Source organism: Poecilia formosa, unplaced genomic scaffold (assembly GCF_000485575.1).
Source record: "Poecilia formosa unplaced genomic scaffold, Poecilia_formosa-5.1.2 Scaffold449, whole genome shotgun sequence".
Lineage (NCBI taxonomy): Eukaryota > Metazoa > Chordata > Actinopteri > Cyprinodontiformes > Poeciliidae > Poecilia > Poecilia formosa.
The window spans coordinates 281,287-302,884 of record NW_006800388.1 but is presented as its reverse complement, the minus strand read 5'-3'; the positions used below and the strand labels follow the sequence as shown (position 1 = coordinate 302,884).

Below are 21,598 nucleotides of genomic sequence, written 5' to 3'. Positions count from 1 at the left end.
GGACCTGACCAGGTGACCTGACGGGGACCTGACCAGGTGACCTGACATGGACCTGACCAGGTGACCTGACGGGGACCTGACCAGGTGACCTGACCAGGTGACCTGACCAGGTGCCCTGACATTGACCTGACCAGGTGACCTGACCAGGTGACCTGACCAGGTGACCTGACCAGGGGACCCCTCCTTTTGCCCGAAACATTAGCTGGAGAGGCAGCAGGACCTCCTGACCCCATTAGGGACAAGGGTGTTAGAAAATGGATGGATGAATAAATTTTGTTATCAACAGCAAAGGCCTGATTTTAAAACTATACAGACGCCTACAATATGAATCCAATGTTAATAATAAGGAGATTAAGGAGAAGTGGAAGCTAATATAATAACAGGAGATGAGGATTGGAAGAAACATTTAGCTCTGGACACAAATGAACTAACAGCCCCACATGGAGGGAGTTTGACTGGAAAGTTACTTTAACTCTCCAGTTATCACATCTAAATATGGTGAAACATCTCAGCTTTGTTGGAGGAATTGTGGAAAGGTGGAGATTTTACTCATATTTTGGGACTGTCTGAAGGTGGTCGAGTTTTGGAAAAATGCACAAACAAATATGACAAGTATATTAGGCATTTATTTAGATCTGGATACATCTGTATATATTTTAGGAATAATCCCCTCGGATGTGATCGACAAACACAATAAATACTTGATCAGAGTTTTGCTTCTGATTGGGAGGAAGTGTACAACACCTGCTTGGTTAAGGCCACAACCTGCCAGTATCACACAGTGGAGAGACAGAATTGGAAAATTGATTTGATTGTGTACCTTTGAGTTTATTTTGTATTATTGTGTACTTTTATTACTTTAGTCTGTATTTTCATTATGTCTACTGTTGTCCCTTTCACTGCAACTATTGTGACTTATAGATCCATGGATGTTGTTAATGAATATAAGTTTCTATTAATGTCTATTTGAAGGAAATGTCTTTGTTTGCCTTTTCCCTCCATCAATAGTCCCTGGATAACTTTTGGCAGAGCTGGAATTGGACGGCCTGTTTGCTTGGTGGAGCTGAAATGTCTAAAATGGTCTGTGTAAATGTTAAGATGTGACAAGGCAGACATGTTGATATAAAACAGTTATTGAAAATAAAAAGTAAGAAAAAAGAACCTGCAGGTTTACCTTGTTCAAAATAAAATCTAACATTTTAAAACACGTTTAAAATTCAATTTTTATATTATTTTCTCTCCATTTTTGGTGTTTATTCTCAGTAACAAGGACAGAAATAAAAACTCCAGCTTTTCTCACCAGAGTCTGTTTTGAGTAAAACTTCCTGGATGTTTGAGTAAAAACTGACATGTTTGATTGAACAATGAATACTTTGTGCTGTAGCTTCCATTTTAATCTGCACTGTAAAATGTTTTCAACCACCAACTGGAAAAGAAAATGATTCTACAAGAAATCACTTGGAGGACCACAGATGGCCCCTGGACCGCACTTTGGACCACCCTGCATGAAAGTCAATCTATTATGGTGAACAGTCCAGCAGATTAATGCAGAACTAGCATTTAAATGATCATTTTATTATGAAATTTATTCTGCTGTTACTGGAAAATTTATTTTTTAGAAAAATGTCCATCCTGTTGCGTTGCTTTATCTTCAAAGATAAATTATTCTCTCATCAACATGAATACTTTTGGGATTAACTGTAAAAACGTAACGCTTGAGAGGACCTGTACTGATCAGAACCACTGTAATTACTTTTTATTTATTCAGATCATCTTTGAGATGAAAATGATTTTCCTGACCTGAAAAGTTTCTTTCGTGAGACTGAACATTTGTTATAGAAACAGAAAACCTGTGGATGTTTTGCTGACTCAGCAGCATTGATCCGGGCCATGCTGGGGGGAACCAGACGGCCGCCGTGGCGTCACACCCTTCAGAGCAGAAGTTTATGGAGGTGCATGATGAGCACCAGGAAACGACCAATCAGAACGTCTCACATACAGAATCCATTTTTATTCATGACATTCATGGTGATCCTGGACATGGAAAGCAGAAACTTTGGCCATCCTGGGGATTTTCCCCTCTGTAGCACAGAACAAGTCAGCTGTAGCACCAACACAGACAAGCATGAACATGCATGGCGGTTCAGGAAGTTTCCTCGTCTCTTCCTGCTGCGGTCAGAGTCCAGCTGAAGCCTCGCTTAGTTCCTGTTGTTGCTCATGGAAACAGTAGGAATGGTTCCTCCTGCCTCTGCAGAGGTATATGTGACGGATCTGTGTGTGACTGAGTCCAGTAGTCCTGAGGCATGGCACGCCCTGAAGAAGAATGTGATGGAAACAGGAAACGGAGAACAGGAAATGAAACGTCCCATCCGTCCATCTGTACGAGGAACATTTCCAGTCGAATCCTCGCCTCACCTTCTAAAACCTTCTACTTTGTTTCTGGATGTATCTCTTAAGCAGTAAAATAATTATATTATAATACAAATGTTTATAAAATAGCAGCACACAAGTGACACATCACAACTAGGTAATGTTATTTTGTATAAATGAAAAATTCATAGCTCATAGCAGCGCAAAAAACACAATAAAATATCCACACTTTTTGTTGTTGACGTCTTCACACCGCGGACCGCTCTTCACTTTGGAATACAGTATCTCTAAATCTGAAAACCAAAACCCCCACAGTGGGTCTGATGGCCCCCCAGAGAAACACACACACACACACACACACACACACACACACACACACACACACACACACACACACTGTGGCATTGACATAAACACACGCTGCACGAAATCTGCAGGAAAAAAAAAATCATGTTCAGGAGAGAGCTTCCATCAGGCCAAAGAATGACAGGACAGAAACAGGTTGGGGTGGGACATGGAAAATGAAAAGCAGAGGCAGCCACCTGGAACCGGAACCGGAACCAGAACCAGAACCAGAACCAGAGCTGTTTCTGGTTCTGGCGTGGGAAAGTTTGGGTTCTTTACAAACATCACAAACAAACATGGGCCCCATCCGAGCCAGGTTAGGGTGGTGCAGTACTGAAGGGGCTCACCGAGTTCAAACTGGGTTCAAACTGGTCTTTGATTCCACTGAACAGATCCCATAAAGGAGAACCAGCTGGGTCCCTGACTTTAAAGAAAACCGATCCCACATGGGGCCGACATGGGACCCACAGTACCCCCATGTGGCTCTCTGCCGGCCCATGTGGCTCTCTGCTGCCCCCATTTGGCTCTCTGCTGCCCCCATGTGGCTCTCTGCCGGCCCCATGTGGCTCTCTGCCGCCCCATGTGGCTCTCTGCTGCCCCCATGTGGCTCTCTGCCGGCCCCATGTGGCTCTCTGCCGCCCCATGTGGCTCTCTGCTGCCCCCATGTGGCTCTCTGCTGCCCCCATGTGGCTCTCTGCTGCCCCACTACTACTACTGCAGAGACTCCAGATCTGAACCGATGACACGCTGCTGCTGGAATCTGTAGCAGGTTCTGGTTCTGGTTGGGATCCAGAGAAATAAGGAATGAAAGCTCCCCACTCCTGACCCGGAGGCCGTTTGATTTGAACTTCACCTCAAAGTGCTTAGCTATTAAAATCATAACGGGAGCCGGATGGGACCCCAGCGGGCCCCGCCCCACAGGTTCAGCTGCTCATGAAGGAAAACATCAGACAGTTCTGCCTGATCCGCTCCAACCTCTGCTGCTCCTCCTGCACCCTGTGCAGCTACTGAGGGCCGCCGAGGGCCACGCCCTGGCCCCTCCTCGGCCCCCGGCCCGGCAGCAAGAACCTCTGGGTTGGAGGTGAAGAGCTGATGAGACAAAGCGTCTCTCTGCTAACCTGTCCCCTGTTAGCTCAGGTGAGCTGCAGCAGTCTGACACACTGCTGCAGCATGAGGCTGAACCGCCTTTACACACACACACACACACACACACACACACACACACACACACACACACACACACGCACACACACACACACACACACACACACACACACACACACACAAACACCCACACACACACACACACACACACACACACACACACACATGCGCACACACACACGGAGGCACACTCTCTTTCTCTGCATCCTCAAATCGATGCAAACAAGCAGCCTGAACCAAAGGAGCTCATGAAGTTCCAAAATATTTCTGATGGTATCAATAATTATAAATATTACTAATAACTGTTATCGTTCCAGCGGTTGCCTGGCAACGGGACCGTCTGCTCTACACAGTTCTGTCCGTCCACAGAGGTGGACGATCTGGCAGTGGAGGACACGTCCTCTTCTTCCACCGCCTGCAGACGGTGAGAAAAATCATCTTTGCAAATAAAATAGAAAATGGAAAATCTCTGCAGTTCTCCTGTCTGCAGCTTTAAAGGCAGAACGATTCCCTTCTCCTCATCCAAGGCACCGCAGCTTCATCAGGCTTGTTGCTTTTACACTAGAGCATCAGGGAAAATCTATTTCATGTGCAGGAGTTTTTGTGTTTTTTTTTTGTTTTTTTTTTGTTTGTTTTTTTTTTTTACTTGAAGAAAAGATCAACTACAAAACTAGCCAGCTCTGTCTTTGTATTTCTTTAAAGGCCTTGTGTTTTTAACGATTTTTTGCTCTTTTGTTCTTTTTTTCTGCTTTTATGAAGACTGAAAGTTTTTTTTAAAAAGATTCTTGTAAATCCTGTGCAACGGCGCCCTCTGGTGCTTCACAAATTGACGTCGCGGACATCTGTGGGCGTGGAGGCCTGGTCCAGCTCATCCAGGCCCTTCCCGCTGGGGCCCCGTTGCGTCTGCTGCTGCTGCTGCTGCTGCTGCTGCCGGCCCTCACGCAGGCTGCTCTCCAGGACGCGCTCGATCTGCTCCTGGCACTCCTTCAGAACGTCCTGCAGGGAAACATTCAGGTTTCAGTTTCCACAGTTCTCAGATACTGGGTTGTTCTGTGTGTAAATACAGAAATTTATTATGAAAGAACCTCAGAGGAACATCAGAGGAACCTCAGTGGAACCTCAGTGGAACCTCAGTGATACCTCAGAAGAACCTCAGAGGAACCTCAGAGGAACCTCAGAGGAACCTCAGGGGAACCTCAGTGGAACTTCAGTGGAACCTCAGTGGAACCTCAGTGGAACCACAGAGGGACATCAGAAGAACCTCAGGGGAACCTCAGTGGGACATCAGAGGGACATCAGAGGAACCTCAGTGGAACTTCAGTGGAACCTCAGTGGAACCTCAGAAGAACCTCAGAGGAACCTCAGAGGAACCTCAGTGGAACCACAGAGGCACATCAGAAGAACCTCAGGGGAACCTCAGAGGAACCTCAGAGGGACATCAGAAGAACCTCAGGGGAACCTCAGAGGAACCTCAGAGGGACAACAGAGGGACATCAGGGGAACCTCAGAGGAACCTCAAAAGAACCTCAGAGGGACATCAGTGGAACCTCAGAGGAACCTCAGAGGAACCTCAGTGGAACCACAGAGGGACATCAGTGGAACCTCAGAGGGACATCAGTGGAACCTCAGGGGAACCTCAGAGGAACCTCAGTGGAACTTCAGTGGAACCTCAGTGGAACCTCAGTGGAACTTCAGTGGAACCTCAGTGGAACCACAGAGGGACATCAGGGGAACCTCAGAGGAACCTCAGAGGAACCCCTCTCTGCTGTCCAGCTGCTCCAGCTGTGCAGCCAGAGCCGAGGGTTCCTCCGGCCCATCTGGGTCATCTGCTGGGATCTTTCCCCTGCGGTTTTTCCTGCCCCCCCTTCTTCCTCTGTCATTCTGAAACATTCACACTCCAAGCCCAAACAGCAGTAGCCCTGACAACAGCAACTGAACACACAGCTAGTATTAGAGCAACATTAATTGCGTCCACCTCCCGTAGGAAACACAAAGGCGGTGCTTTTTTAATGATAGCCGATCTGTCCGCCTGCAGGGGATCCATCTGAGATCCAGCCTCTTCCGGTTCCACCATCAAAGGCCGCCGAGGCAATCAGACAATCCACCTGGGAGCCGAAACCCTCAGCAGCAAGAGGCCTCATGTCCTGTGGGAGCGTGCAGGAAGACCAAAACACGCCTCGCTCCTCCTCCACACCGAGTCACAGGCCTGTGCAGTCCACCTTAACCCGACTCCAGACCATCTGCTAGAAACTCCAGTTTGTCTGGTGAGGTGTGATTGACCTCTGACCTCTGGTCCTCCAAACCTCAGTCTGGGTTCAGTTGAAGTGAACGCCAAGCAGATCAGAGACCGCTCCCAAAGCAGGAAGTAGACTACAACGCCAGGCATTCTGGGTAAATACAACCAAAGCCAATATGCTAGCCTAGCACTAGCAGCTGAAATGGCTCCTGGTCTTTAGCCAAAGACTAAAGGGAAATCCTCCAACCGCTAAAGTCTGACGCCTCCATTTTAGATTCCATTTGGTGAAGGAAGTTGCTCTCAGTGTCTTCAGTGGTTCTTGGTGCAGCGCCCCCACAGGCCAGGAGGGGAACAGCCTGGTTTGACTCCGAACAGAGAGGAAGAACCACAACAGATGGAGGTGGAGCAGATGATGATGTTCTGGTTCCAGTAGAACCGGGTCTATGGGACTATGAATACGTCCACAGAAAGGTCAAAGTGTTGTAAGGAGAGGAACGATGATTGGCTTCATTGTCATTAAGGAGCTCCAACCTTCTGCAACATGTTTAAACATTGCCCTCTGGTGGCAAAAGATGACTAAACATGGCAGTATGTTCAGTATGCATGCAAACAAATAATGAGCCTTAAAAGCGGCAGCTGGGGTCGGGCCTGGGAGAGCTGGGTGAAGGAGCAGCTCTTCAGGAACCAGGAAGCCAAAGCTAATCTAAACCTGATGAGGCCCAGATGTAGCCTGCAGTGCTACTGGACCCAGCTCTCACATCAGAAACACTGGTGGGGAGATGAACATCCCTGGGGGACCAAAGGTTGCAGGGTCAAAGGGCAAACGGCATGACATCTTGAAAGACTGAGATGTGGCCTGGAACCTGGAATCACAGCCAGATTTCAAAAAAAGGATTGCTAACAATCTGCAGAAGAGGACAGCGTTGCTGTGTGTTTGATGATCACTGCGAGAAACTGGATGTTTGATCCATTTTGAATCACCTCTAAAAGCCCCATCATACTCTGCATACGACGCTCCTGGGAGGTCAGTGCATTCTTGAGGTGGACTCGATGCAAACGTATGTCGAACACGTCTGCATAATCGTACATTTCTATGACTGAGTATTTGGTGTCTGCAACACTGAGCTGATCACGTAGAGAATCGGTACAACCAGTCACAAGGACTCGCAGCAGATAGGCTGCTGCTCCCTGTACGGGGAGCGTTGGCTTCTCAAGTGGAGAAGAAACGGCGAGGCGCTCATCAAACTCACTAGTACCCAATGGGATGGTGGAAGTTTGTCAGAAGCAATCGGTTCGCTTTACTGTGAAATATCAACCAACAGAAAACTCAAGTTGCTGGGTCAGGTTTGTTGGTCAGAGCATGGAGTGCTGCAGGACGGATCTCCTTGGAACGCATGGAGGAAACCTGAAAAGCATCGTCGGGTCAACATTTGAAGAAGTTTGCTGCTAATATGAGAAGAGTTTGTTCACCCATAGATTCCAACAAACATGAGCCCCATTGGTCATAAAATCTCAAGCCCTGTGAGAAAACGAAGCAGTGCAGAACATGCACTGTGTCTTACCACAGGAATGCGTGCCTTTGCTCTTAAAAGACATTCTCCCTCTGTCTCTGCAGCTCTAAAAAGCAGCATTTGGGATCCCAAGCCAAGCCTCCTGGGCTTCACTGGAGAACCATTAATGACTTCAGTGTGTGACTACTGGAAACATGTTTCAGAGCAGCTCAATATACGGAACAATGCAACGCCTGGAACCGGAAACCACGTGAGCCGGCTCTTCCCCTGCAGCCCTGGTCCTGAAGGGCCCCAGCCCAAACCCCAGCAAACCCATGCATCGTTCTGCATGGCTGTGCCGTAGCGACGGATCGACGCGTGCGCGTCATCGCCAGGCGGCCTTTGTGTCATTGGCAGCAGGGGGAAGTCGTGCAGACAGACAAAACCAAAAGGAAGAAATGTGTGAAGCCGAGGAATGTGACTTAACTGCTGCCTGCACCACAAGAGACAGAGTTAGGAACATCTGAAGCAAACACCCAGAGGCAGACTCCGAGCCCCGGCCCAAAACAGCATGTCTGAGGACTGACACTGGGAAAGCAGAGACGCCTCACGACTGAGAGTTTCCACAAGTTCCAACAAAAAGCGTGACCTTTTGCTTTCTTTGGCCTGGGTAGCCAAACATCACAAGCCATGATCTTTCAAAATAAAGTATGCTTGTTTCAGCACTGCTGATGAGAGCCACAGTGGGACAGAAATGGGAACGCAGGGCGAAATGAGAAAACGTGCTTCTGGTGTCTCAGCATGTGACCCTGAATGAACAAAAACACACAAATGAGAGAAAACGGGCGACAAACAATAAAATCCAAGAAGCGGTGGTCCACTTCTCTAACCGTTACATCCTGTAGTAATCCAGTAACCAGAAGCCCCAGGTCAGAACTCAGTCAACGTCACGGCTAACACAACCCACAGGCTCCACCCACACCTGAAGTACACACAGATTTACTAATATTAGGAATAGTCTGTGAAGCAATTTCACCGGCCCCTCCACTCCCAGGCCCCTCCACTCTCAGGCCCCTCCACTCCCAGGCCCCTCCACTCCCAGGCCCCTCCACTCTCAGGCCCGTCCTCGCCCCTATCGTGTTTCCCCTGGTGGATTGCAGGTTTTGGATACGGGGGAGGGCAGTGCTGGCTGCAGCGGTGCTGGCTGCAGCGGTGCTGGCTGCAGCAGCTGCTGGTGCTGACAGAAGTCGCTTCGCTTTGACATCTAGCTCGGCTGAGACGCTGCTCTTGTGCTGCGATGCTCTCCAGCGTGAACGCTGCAGCCCAGGCGACCTCTGAACCGTTCTGTCCCTTTGCTCCACATGTTGAGGAAACTCAGCGGTGCTGGTCGCTGCAGAGCTGGATTACTGCAGCTCCTCCTGCGTCACATTAGAGAGGATTCCCTCTGTTCAGCCTCCTGTGTTTCCTGCGAGCTGCAGCTTGTCTGAGTCCAGGAATGTTCAGAGCCGATCGCAGAGCGCCGAACAAACGGCGGCTCTGTGCTGCTCAGGACAGATGTTTGTTTTTCCACTCTGCTCTGTGAGGCTTCAACAGCTCCACGCAGAGGGAGCCCGGCTTTCCAGCTGCAATGCATCATGGGCCGGAGGCAGGCGGGCTGCTTCACCTGCTCTTCCTTCTGCTTCACCTCCAGATGCTGCTGGTCTGACCTCATCTGTCTGAGTGGCTGCAGGAACCAACCAGAAGTCAGCTGCAGCACCACCACACCGCCCGCCGCGCCGCCTGATGGCTCATTTCATCACTGATGAAAGCAGTCAGTGAACGCATCACATCCCAACTGACCACTTCTGGTCCGACTCCATGTCCAAACAGAACCGGGTCAGAAACTGCAGCTCCACTAAAGGCCGCTGCTGTTAGCTGTATCAGCTTCCTGCTGACGCTCTCAGCAACTTTACAATCCATCAAAAGACGGCGGCCATCTTTACTGTGACGGCCATCTTTGCTGCCGTAAACACGGTGCTGCTGGTGGACGGCTACGTTCTTCTGCTGGTTGCTTCGGGGTCAGAAAGCGTTCACACAGAAGTCTGACTGCGGTGGGGTTTGTTTAGTAGCATGAACGAACACGCAGAAAAAAAATGAAATCAGAACTGAGCATCTACACCTGTATGCTAAAGATGGCCTGATCTAGAGCTGCTTCAGAAGCGGATTCTCCAACGAGACGCAGAGGAGAGAAATTGTTGAAGAAAATCTTTAAATCTGCACCACAAAGGAAAAGGCATAGATGCTGACATGGTTCTGGTTCTGGTGTCAGAATTTTTGCTCCTTATCAAAAACTGGATGTCCAAACACGAGTGTGAAAAGTCCTGCTGACAGATCAATGAAGGCGTGTTTCAGCTGCAATGATGTGATTCATTATTGGTATTTCTAACATCACAAAGTTCCCAGCTGAGACGCAGGAAAACCCTCCTGCTGTCTGAGAAATTCATCCAGATGAGAGCGAATCAGAGCGTCAGACTCACCACCTCTGTGTTGGTGATTTTGGCTAGCTGGTCCGTCAGGCTGTCGCCCCAGGATTGGTCGGCTGAGTCCAGCTGCAGGCCGCAGATGGCCGCCCCCACGCTTCCTGTGGCGATCATGGAGGGGGGATACATGGCGAATCGGAAATCTGCAACAAAATTCACTTCAGTTACATTTCAGGGTGACACTTCGCTGCAAACATCCCTAACGTCTAATTTGTTTCTTTAGCACATTGGTTTCCAGCTGGAACAATAGGGGGCGACAAAGAGACAAACAATATCACTGCAAGTTGTCCTGTAATTAATCACAACTAATCTTTAAACATTTATCTACAAAATAGGCAACATTTTAAAACAACCCATTCGGCTGCTAAACTCTTAAATGGATATGAGCCGAAAAGAAAAATATTTATAGTTTTAATCTTCAGGTTTTCAGCCATCAGACTGGAGCAAAGATTTCTATTCATCTTCAGAGAGGTTAGCTGAGAGAGGTTACATTAGCATTAGCTGCTATTGTGGATGCTAAAATAGCATTAGCTGCTACTGTGGATACTACATTGGCATTAGCAGCTACTGTTGATGCTACATTATGGTTAGCTGCTGCTATGGATGGTACATTAGGATTAGCTGCTACTGTTTATGCTACCTCAGGTATATCTGCTACTGTGGATGCTACATTAGGATTAGCTGCTACTGTTTATGCTACCTCAGGTATATCTGCTACTGTGGATGCTACATTAGGATTAGCTGCTACTGTGGTGCTAGATTAGCAGCTTAGAACATTTTTATGCAAAAGAGGTTTAACAAATTAAAATCTGTCTTTAATGGAAATAAATATGTTAACATTTTGGCCCTATATAAACTAAACTGAATATAATGTTTTATGTTGTATCGTTCCAACAAACAATGGGACTTCAAGCTCAGTTCTGCCATGTCTTTTTAACCATTTCATCATATTTGGTCTTCCATCTCCACAGTAAATAACTTTGTTTTCATTCAGTTGGTTTAGATGTTCAGACTGTCTCTGGTTAGCCACTACCAGCTAACCCACATACGGGGTTCACCTGGTGTTTCTGTTAGGGTTAGTCAGCTGGAAAGTCAGCAGTCAGCTCATAAAGCTGGCCTGGGCTGCGGCGGTTCGCAGCACAGCTCCATAACGACCTCAGGTCTGGATAATGAGGTTCACTCGGCTTATAAAGGAGCTGAAAAGCAGCCACCCTCACCGGCTCCCCTTTACCCGGCCGGCCCCTTTTCTTCCATCTCCTCAGTAAATCGTGTGCTTGCTGAAAAAAGCCCCACAGCGCTTGGAATAGCGGGAATAAAGAGGCTCAGTGCCTGTGCCAGCGCGCGCTGCTGTAGGTCCTTTTTCCACGTGTGGTCACAGGCGCGCGCCTTATAGACCAATAACCTTGTTAGCTCCCCTCTCTGTCATTCATGATGCAAATGAGACAGCTTGTGAACGGCCAGAAGCCCGCGAAAGACAGAGAGACACTTCTCCTCTCTCCCCCTCCTACCTTCCTCTGTGGAGGACACATGGCCGCTCGGAGAGGCATGGAGGGCCGCAGGGAGGCGCAGAGAGCTGTGCGCTTTGTGGCTGCAGCCGGCAGCGGCTGTTAGCATATTAATGCAGAGTGTGACTCCATTGTCTAGAGTCATCACCTCACCTCACCCAATGGCCCTCCAGCCCTCTGAACCAAAAGACGCAACTCAGTGAGACACGCTGGACAAAGATGGGGGGGGATGAGGGGGAGATATGTGGAATGTGTCGTGGAGCAGATTTTATGTTAAATCGGCCTGCCATACACCCTGTCCAGACCTCTGTGAGGCTCTGCAGGAAGAATAGAGTGACCCTGCAGGGACCCTGCCCCTTCCTCTGTTCCTGGGCCACCGATGGGCTGTAGGGAGGTATGGGGGTGTGTGGAGGGGGTATGGGGGAGCGGGGCAGTCCCCTCATTAGCATACGGTCACATTCAGCAGAGCGGCAGCCCTTTGATAGCTGCAGACTGCCTCATCCACCAGCCGCTCTCTCATCTGGTGGGCCCAGTGTTGACAAATAAATGAACTTATTATACACCCCACCACACACACACACACACACACACACAGCATTACATCACCACCACCAAGAGGAGGGGGCACACAAAGGCATGCACGGATTTACTGTAAGGCTGCAGTCAAGACACACACAGAGCACAGATGCAGCTCTGTGCGGCGGGCAGCTGCCTGATTTTTCACCCAGACAAGCCGGGTCTGTAGAGCACCACAGAAGACGGGCGGGAGGGGGTAGTTATTGCCTTTTTGCCCCCAGTGATGTTCTTGCTGAGCATAAACTGTGTCTGGCTCAAGGCCCCGCTCTTTCTGCCCCAGGAACCTCATCCAGTCTAACCCAGGATCTAACTGGGTCTCTGCTCCTCCTCCCGTGTTTCTGCTCCTCCTCCCGGGTCTCTGCTCCTCCTCCCGTGTTTCTGCTCCTCCTCCTCCCGGGTTTCTGCTCCTCCTCCTCCCGGGTTTCTGCCCCTCCTCCCGGGTCTCTGCCCCTCCTCCCGGGTCTCTGCCCCTCCTCCCGGGTCTCTGCCCCTCCTCCCGGGTCTCTGCTTCTCCTCCCGTGTTTCTGCTCCTCCTCCCGGGTTTCTGCCCCTCCTCCCGGGCCTCTGCCCCTCCTCCCGGGCCTCTGCCCCTCCTCCCGGGCCTCTGCCCCTCCTCCTGGGTCTCTGCCCCTCCTCCTGGGTCTCTGCCCCTCCTCCCGGGTCTCTGCCACTCCTCCCGGGTCTCTGCCCCTCCTCCTGGGTCTCTGCCCCTCCTCCCGGGTCTCTGGGTAGGGTATGCTAACATACGCAGCGCAAAGACAAATCATCCTCAGTTCTCCTCCTACCTGTGGCGCAGAGGGCGATGAAGGTCTGGACGTGTTTCCGGATCAGAACCAACTTGTCGTCGGCCAGCGGCAGCCTCCGCACGATGTGCTCGATGAAATCGTTTGGTGTCACCGCCGCCAAGTTCCACTTCAACTTCCCCAAAACCACCAGCTCCCATTCCTGCAGAGAGAGGAACGACGATCAGAACGCTGCCGAACCCAGAGCAGGACGGACCTGCATGCGTGTGTGTGTGTGTGTGTAAGCTGCTTTCATTGTTCCTTTCACTTCCTGAAGGAGGTGACTCATGAGGACTTGGTGAGTAATCTGAAGGATTAAATCTTGGTTTGTCTCTGCAGCGCCGCAGCCTTGTGACTGTAGCTGGTTTCAAACCGCATGGACTGAGTCATGCGACGATTCTATGCGACTGCAGCCAACCTGCAGCCGCCCGGCGCCTCAGCTGAGGAAACCTTAAGGGAAGTAGCAAAGTAATTCCTCTAGAGAATCTGAGCTTTCAGAAATCCTTCCTCTGCATGGCAGATGGAAAATGCAGCATCTGCAACATCTGCAGCATCTGCAGCAGCCTTGCAACACAGACTGGATGCTGACAGAGTGGCAGCAGCCAGCAGGCAGCCACTTCCTTCTGCTTCTGCCTTCCTCTGGTCACACCTTCTGTGCAACATTCTGGTTCCTTTACAAGAAATAGTTACTAAAGACAAGCGACGCAGCAGCAGCGACGCAGCAGCGATCACATGGCCTGAGCAGCTGATCTCTGCTTCCTGTGTGAGCATGGAAGCCAAACTGCTGCCTTATACAGAAACAGAAGCAGTTCAAGGACTCGGCGCTGCTGCTGGAAACCAGACAACCAGAAACTTTCTGCATTTCTCTGCTCAGTTCAACACAAACCAGCGACAGAACCAAAATCAGCTGGCAGGAAGTAACCATGGAGACGGGCTCAGCAGGCAGAACCAGAACCTGATGCAGCCGCAGAGCCAGCAGATGAACGACTCATTAAAGACAGAAATATGAAAACAGAAGCTGATGGGGACTATAAGCTCTGTGCGTGTGTGTGTGTGTGTGTGTGTGTGTGTGTGTGTGTGTGTGTCCCTCTGTCCCATTTTGGCTGCAGCTCAGCTGACCCCGTTGATCTGTGTAAATATCTGCCGCCAGGTGGCGGTAGAGACCGCGTCACTTCCTGCTCCGTACAGTAGCAGCTGGAGGCTCTACAGTAGAAACAGCCGCTGCAAAAATTCACTGCGGAACTTCGGCGTTTTATGCGCATCAGATGGAGAAACGCGCAGATTATTAGCACATTATTATTAGCACATTATTAAAATGTCCAAAGCAGTTGAGTATGACGTAAGCAGAGGAAGATTAGAGGTGATGTGCAGCAGCTGCAGCTCACCAGCAGCTCCTGCGGCCTGATGGAGTTATCTGTGTAGATGCAGAGCTTCTCTGCCGTTAATGGCCGCGTCTCCTTCAGCTTGGAGGCCAGGAACATGCAGACTGCGCCCAGCAGCTGCAGGTTGCATTTCTTGATCGGCACCATCGCTAAAAATCTGTCCAGGTAGTTAATGGCCAGAGGAAAAACTTCTTCCTCGCACTTCTGCTCCTCGCAGACCTGAAGAAGAAAACATGCAGCGTGATGAGCTTCTAGTTCTCACATATATTAAACGCTTATATCAAAACCAAATCAGAGATTCATCACATGAAGACAGAATATAATTTCAGTGACACACAGCTGGGGCCCGGCCAAGAATCTGGCCCAACCCAAACCGGTTGCGACATCACGGATTAATTCCAAATCAATTTCCTTACAAAGCAGCAGAAAGTGTCGGATCCATACAGTCAACGGAACCACATTCCAGCAATTCATTCAGCAACAAATGAATTCAAGTCGCAAAGAGCCGAGCCAAAAAAACTCCCCGACAGCGCAGCACACGGAAACGGGCTTTTTCCTCAGTCGTCATATTTTCATAAAATATTTAAAAATACAAATAAATTATCCGGACTCCTTTTCTTCACGCGATAATCTTCTGGGGGGGTTTCCACGCCAGAGCCGACCATTCCGATCCGGATCCGGATCTGATAAATGTGATTAAAACGTCAAAATCAGAAGCGAGTCACGACTGGCAGCTCCGAAGTGCGCCACCCCGGAGCCAATTTAATTATTTCAAAAATTAATTAAAAATCCCCAGCAGGTCGCATCGTGACCATATTCACATGAAAATAAAGCTCCAAGGCTCGGCTTAGTTTCCACGCAGATGTTGGTCATAAATATGGAAACATTTTCCACGAATCCAACTTGATTCCTGACAAAGCGCCGCAGAGCCGCCAGGGCCCTCGCCTCTTCCGACATTTTAAACAGAAAACCCGAAAGTCTGCGCCGCTTTCCGGGCTCCAGTCTGGACCCGACGGACACCTGAGCGTCTCCGCTGCCAGAACCGAACCGGGCCGGCCGCTGTTATCCCGCCGTGGTTCTGGAAGCGAGCTTTAAAAGCAGCAGGCGCTCCCCTGAAAAGCAACATGGCGATGATAGCAGCGGCGGCAGCAGCAGCAGTGCTACGTGTGCATGGAAACATTCATGTCATCTGAAATAAAAGCAACATCTCAGGAATCTCCCAGAGTCCCGGGCAAACAGCGGCCGGGGGATACGGGCTCTCCGGACCAGGACCCGGTTCGGCAGGCGGCGGTCCGGATGGTCGGACTGGAAAATGGACCGACATGTTGGGTCAACATGAGGAACCGAGTGTCGGAACAACGAGCAGCTTCAGAAACCTCAACACGGCCCAGAAGGTTCGAGGCGGCAGCGAGCAGCAGCTTTTGAGAAGAGCACGGAAATAAGAGCCGAACCGAACCGAGCCAGAGCTGGGTCGGTACCTCCAACATCCAAGTAGCGACCATCCTCCTCATGAAGGGCTGAATGTCTTTCTGGACGCCTTTGAAATAAGAATACTGCGGCAGGAATCTCTCCTCGATGGTCAGCAGCCTCTGCAGAACTCTGTCATCGCGCAGGAGGTTCGGGTCCGGACGGGCTCGTATGCTGGTGTCCATTTCGAGGCAGAGCAGCTCCATGGTGTTGGGGCGGAAGGAGGGTGGGGGATCTTCTAGCCGAACTTCTTCAAATAAAGTGTAGAGTGTTTGTGAGTCTGAGGGAAACGCGTCGTCCCGCCGCGTCGCGCCGCTCCGATCCGCACAAACTTTTTCCTCTCTCTCCTCTGCGCCTCTAGCTCATCCGCCGAGCGCACAAGCCTGCCCTGCGTGCGCCACTGACGCAATGATTCCGCCTGCCTGCGTGAAGCAGATGCAACAACGTCCTGTTGTCCCTCTTTCTGCCCGTCCTGCTGCGCAAAACCGCAAACGCTGCGCAAAAACAATCTTAACGTCTATCTCCCAAAGTCAGCCTGATCATTTAGAAAAGTTAATACAACATAAAGATTCATGCCTAAAGTCAGATTTTAAAGGTTGAATGCTTTAATTTAATCAAATAGTTTGCTGTGACAGCAGAACCGAACTTTGCTTCGTGAGAATCCGAATCAGGCTGGAAGGTTTTTGTTCTTCAGCAGAACTTTCTGCTTCATGCGTGTTAAACTGAGATGCATGCAAGAGCGCGATGAGAGGACACAACCACACACACACACACACACACACACACATACACACACACACACACACACACACACGGACACATGGTCTTACGTGCTGCTTTTTTTATAGAAGCCACCAACAACTTGTGGTTTATCAGATAGCTTTCTAGGAAATTTAAACAGCGTTGAATTTTTTTCGTTCTTTTGGCTGCATTATCTCCTCCTGCAGACAGATAACACAGAAAAGGTTCGGTTCTGCTCCCTCTGAGGCTCACAGAACCGGTTCCTGCTCCAAACCAAACTATTATTTCTCACTTTGTCACTTTGAGAGACAAGCTGGTGGAAAACTGATGATTAAAACCAATAAGTGTCAGAATGACTGAGCGGCTCTTCTTTGAGATGCTGATCCGTCCTTTCTGACCCAATTTCAGGAGCCTGAACGCGGCGTGAGGGACGGAGCAGAGCCGCTCACCTCCATCCATCCAGGCTGCTCGGGATGCGGGAGCAACCAGGGGAAATGTCTCTTTAAACTTTTTCTTCGAAGCCGAGTCAAGTTTTCTTCTTCTCCTCCCAGTGAAGCTGTTAGCTTAGCCAATAGCTCTGCGGCTCTGCGCCGACGCGCTGCGATTGTTACTGGGCAGACTTCATCTTTACCTCTCTCTCTCTCTCTCCTCCCTCACGCCGCTGCTGCGGTCATCTATCAGTCTGATCTCCCCACTGATTGACTGAATGGGGGGGGGGGGGTCACGCTAAACTGAGACAGAACCGAACCTTTCATCCTAAAAATAAAGCTAACATGAAACTCTCCTGAACTGATCTGTTTGATTTCCATCTTTACAAAATAAACGATCAGAAAATCTATTTTTATTTTTTTTATTCTTAAAGACAAAAACCTTTAAAGACTTTAACAGAAAAAAGTGGAAATAAAAGTTTTAGTTTAGAAGCAGACGGGACTCCAGAAAACTCTCCAGCTGCGGCTCCCAGCAGGAGGTCGGTTCCGGTTCCCTTCATTTCACCAGTAAAGAAACAATAAAACCGTTAATAAATGGGAAAAATTATTCTACCTAAAAACCCATAAAAATATAAATTTATGGACAAATTCCCTCCGGGCTGCTCTCTCAAATTATTCAAATTCCACATTAAACCGTTTCTCCTTGAGTTGGACCCGAGGTTCGGTTCTTCTCCTTCCGGCCCGGTTCCGACAGTTTCTGTCAGCAGCGCTCTGCTCCCCGGAAGTGTTCAAACATCACATCCGAATTAAAGTCGGAACACATCCTGCCTCTGAGGAACCAGAGCGAGTCCCGGGACGGAACCGGGTCCGGAACCGATCAGCAGAAACCCGAAGTTTAACGTCTCAGTCGGAATCATCAAAAACTCTCCATTTATGGACCGATATTAAATTCGGAACCTTAATAATTAAACATTTATCCGTTTCAGACATTTATAATGGATTTTTCAAAAATCAAATAATTAAATGAAAAGCAGGAAAATCCGCTTCAGGTCCAAATAAAGTAACAGCTGGACTTTCTGCTGAATGACTCATCATCATCATCATCATCATCATCATCATCATCATCATCATCATCATCATCATCATCATCATCATCAGCGGCGGCCGGAGGGGAATTTGTTGCAGAGATGAAAGCAGCTGATATGAAGGAAACACTTTGTTTTAATAAATAATTTGTTCGTAAAAGTATAAAAATCCCTGAAAAAATTCATTTCTAAAATTTAGATTTTTTAAAATATCTGCAGTTTAATAAACAGACAAGGAAATTAGATCGAAGAAATTAATCACGAATTTATAGTAAATCAAAAACATTAGAATGAATCCATGATGATGTGTGAATTTGGCTGGAAGAGGAGGAACTGCTGCATTCAAAGGTGAATTTCTGCTTTTTATTTTTACAATAAACTATAAATTAAATTCTGTTCTTGAAGAAACTAAAATATAGATGAATTTGTTTCAGCAGATTAAATCCGTCAGACTAGAGAATGTCTGAAAACAACAAAAGAAAGGCAAAAAAATAATTTACTGATATTATCTGCTTCTTTATCTTAATAATAAAACAATCAGATAATTACAGGAATTTGGTGCAAGGCATTAAAATAATAAAATATATTAATTAATTTGGTGTACTTATCAAATGATCTGATTTAAATATTTATTTCATATTTGAATAATTTTTTTTATTGTTTTTGTTAAATAATTGATCAAAAACATCTTTACCTTCAGTTTAATGTTTTACAAAATAACATAAAAAATTAAAGACCTTATTTTCAAAATTATTTCTTTAAAATCTCATCAAAATGTCATTTGCATCCTGATAGATGCAAAATTAATTTCAAAAAGCAGCAGATTGAAAATAACAATTTTAACTTGTTTTTATTTGTGCCTTTTATTATTACAAACATTTTAAAGCATTAAAACAATAAAATGACATAAAAAGAAAAACATTTAAATCTGAATGATCCATCTGAACGATGAATTACTGCAGATTGAAGATAAAACCTCAGAAAATTCTAATAAAACTGAAAAAAATGTTTTTCTCCACAAAAACGACGTTTATCCACCAGGTGAGAATATTTGCTTAAGCTGCCACAGTTCCTCCAATTTGGTGTTTTTCTTTCTGGTTGAATAGTTGCAGATGTGTGTGTGTGTGTGTGTGTGTGTGTGTGTGTGTGTGTGCCAAACAATAGCAACACACTGCAGCCAGTCATCCATGATGAGAAAACACCAGACTTGATGCAAAGTGTTGAGCTTCGGTCCGCGGCTCGGTGAAAAACAAAAACCAGCCAGGAGGAAGAAGAGACGAGTTTCTCCTTAAATGAAACGGAAATGATGGGAAAATCTCAAAGTGCTGATAACCCTCCTCTGTTTTTCCTCCTCCTGTCGCCTCGTGCATTCCTGCGGCTTTGGTTTCCATGGCAACGCATCCAGGATCTCCAGACACAGACATCTGCCTCCCAAATTCCTGCTGCCGTCACATCAGCGGCTGGAGGAGGAAGAGGAGCGGCCGGAGGAGGAAGAGGAGCAGCCGGAGGAGGAAGAGGAGCAGCCGGAGGAGGAAGAGGAGCAGCCGGAGGAGGAAGAGGAACAGCCGGAGGAGGAAGAGGAGCGGCCGGAGGAGGAAGAGGAGCAGCCGGAGGAGGAAGAGGAGCGGCCGGAGGAGGAAGGGCTCGGCTCTGATGAGGTTCGCTCCTCCTGGATGATTTTCATCTGAAGCTTCAGATGGATCTCCTGAATCATCTAATCTGCATTTATGGAGGAAATAATCTCCAATCTGCTCCAGAGTCAGAATATCCAATAATCTGCTTATGTAAAATACATGAAATATGTTTGTAATAAATTATTGTTTTTTCTGTAACCTGAAGGTGTCAATCAATCGAAGCAGAAAACGTTGGACTTCCTCCTTTCAGGAGGATTTAGCAAATCGTCTGAAAGGATTCGGATCAGATCTGAGGCTCCAGCAGCAAAAGCAAAGGAGGAGGATTAGCAGAGCTGCTAACAGCTGATGATGTCATCGTGTTTCTGCTGCCTGGGTGCTGAGCTGTGTGTTATCAATTGTCCTACTGCAAGTCTTCAGTCAGAGGCATGTTCTGATTGGTTGCTACTGGAGCTCCTCCTGGCCCACAGCATCACACCACTCTAACGCTTCTCCTTTACCTTTACCTCCATTTTATTCTTTATTTCACTCAATAATAAATATGAATAGTTCATCAAATCATGAATGACAAGCAGAAAGATTCAGAAGACGATTATATTTCCAACATCAGCTTATTCAAAGACATATCGCTTCATAGCTATGATTTTAAACTTTCTGTAGAGTGCAGAAAGAGACTCGATCTGAAGATGGTTCCATAAACCTTTAACTGAAGTTCATCTTTTATTCACCGACGTTCATACTGCAGGTTTGTGTCATTAATCTGTGGATCACATGGAGGCGGATCTGAGTATCATTGTGAATCTGCCTCCTGCTCCACAGCGAAGCCTCTGCAGGATTTTCCCATGTCAGTCTCCCAGCAGCTGCATCAGTGTTGCAGCCGCCGGCTCCCCCAGAACAAAGGCCTTGTTAATCCCACTCAGACCTTGAAACGCTCAGAATGCAAGGACTCAGCGCAGGAAAAAAAACTCTCCAGAATTGTGTCTGTTGGTGCGTCGGGAGGATCAACATCCTGAGGACTTCCACCTGGGATCACAACCAGTTCAGACCAAAACATGCCGAGCCTGAGGTCAGAGAGATCCGCCGCTTATCAGCAGAACGCGCCGCCACGAACCACCGCAGGCTGCTGGGAAAACTCCTCAACGCAGCGATGCAGAGTCACAGCCGACTGGAGGAGGAGAACTGGGACTGGGACAGATTCCACTGAGACTCAGACCAGGAAGCAGAACTGAGGATTCAAACTGCTGACATGATGTCAGCAGAACATCAGCGGATCTGCTGACATCACAGCTGACATCACAGGTCCAGATTCTGACTGATCAGTTATGAAGGTGAAACAAACAAACTGAACCAACCAGTGAACGGTTCCCCCTCCCCAGCAGTTCTGGTTCCTGGTACCGGGTCTTTAACATCAGGGTTCTGACCCACATCGGACAGTTTTCCACCGTGAACTACTCTGATGAATTTATGATTCCTCTACCATAATGAGCAGAGCTGCAGCTGCATCGTGAAGATGTTAAACATCTAGCAAAAGCTGCTAAAAGCTGCTAGCTGGTGCCAACTGCAGGTGCTAATGGGTGTTAGCAATGGGTTCCAAAGCTGCGTTCACACTGCAGCCTGAAGTGACTCAATTCCGTTTTTTTGTCAAATCGGAATTTTTTGTTGGGGCCGTTCACACTGCCAAATACATGTGACCTGTATGTGTTCTGCATGCACAGTAGAGGGCGCAATAACATCAGTGTTGTGCCAACTGCCAAAAGAAGAAGTGCTCAGTGTTTGCGGAAGTAAACATGGAGGCTAACGGTGGAGCTCATAGACATAATATAAGGATAGACCCTCATGGACCGCTCTCGCCTATTGTCGCTGACGAGATTTAGGGC

General features: G+C 48.1%; 1 protein-coding gene and 1 long non-coding RNA gene across 2 annotated transcripts; one reads left to right on the top strand and one right to left on the bottom strand.

Moving 5' to 3' along the window:
* Positions 1–4,012: 4,012 nt before the first annotated feature.
* On the bottom strand, positions 4,013–16,338 carry ccnd2a (cyclin D2, a). Its single transcript, XM_007577646.2, has 5 exons — positions 15,848–16,338; positions 14,373–14,588; positions 12,991–13,150; positions 10,122–10,267; positions 4,013–4,875 (listed from the first exon to the last, which is right to left on the bottom strand). The coding sequence occupies exons 1-5, from the start codon at positions 16,040–16,042 to the stop codon at positions 4,699–4,701; spliced, it is 894 nt and encodes a 297-aa protein (XP_007577708.1). The 5' UTR covers positions 16,043–16,338; the 3' UTR covers positions 4,013–4,698.
* Positions 5,043–8,138, top strand: LOC107833774 (uncharacterized). The gene is made up of 2 exons (XR_001659537.1): positions 5,043–7,392; positions 7,460–8,138. It is a non-coding gene; the product is annotated as an uncharacterized LOC107833774 (long non-coding RNA).
* Positions 16,339–21,598: the final 5,260 nt, after the last annotated feature.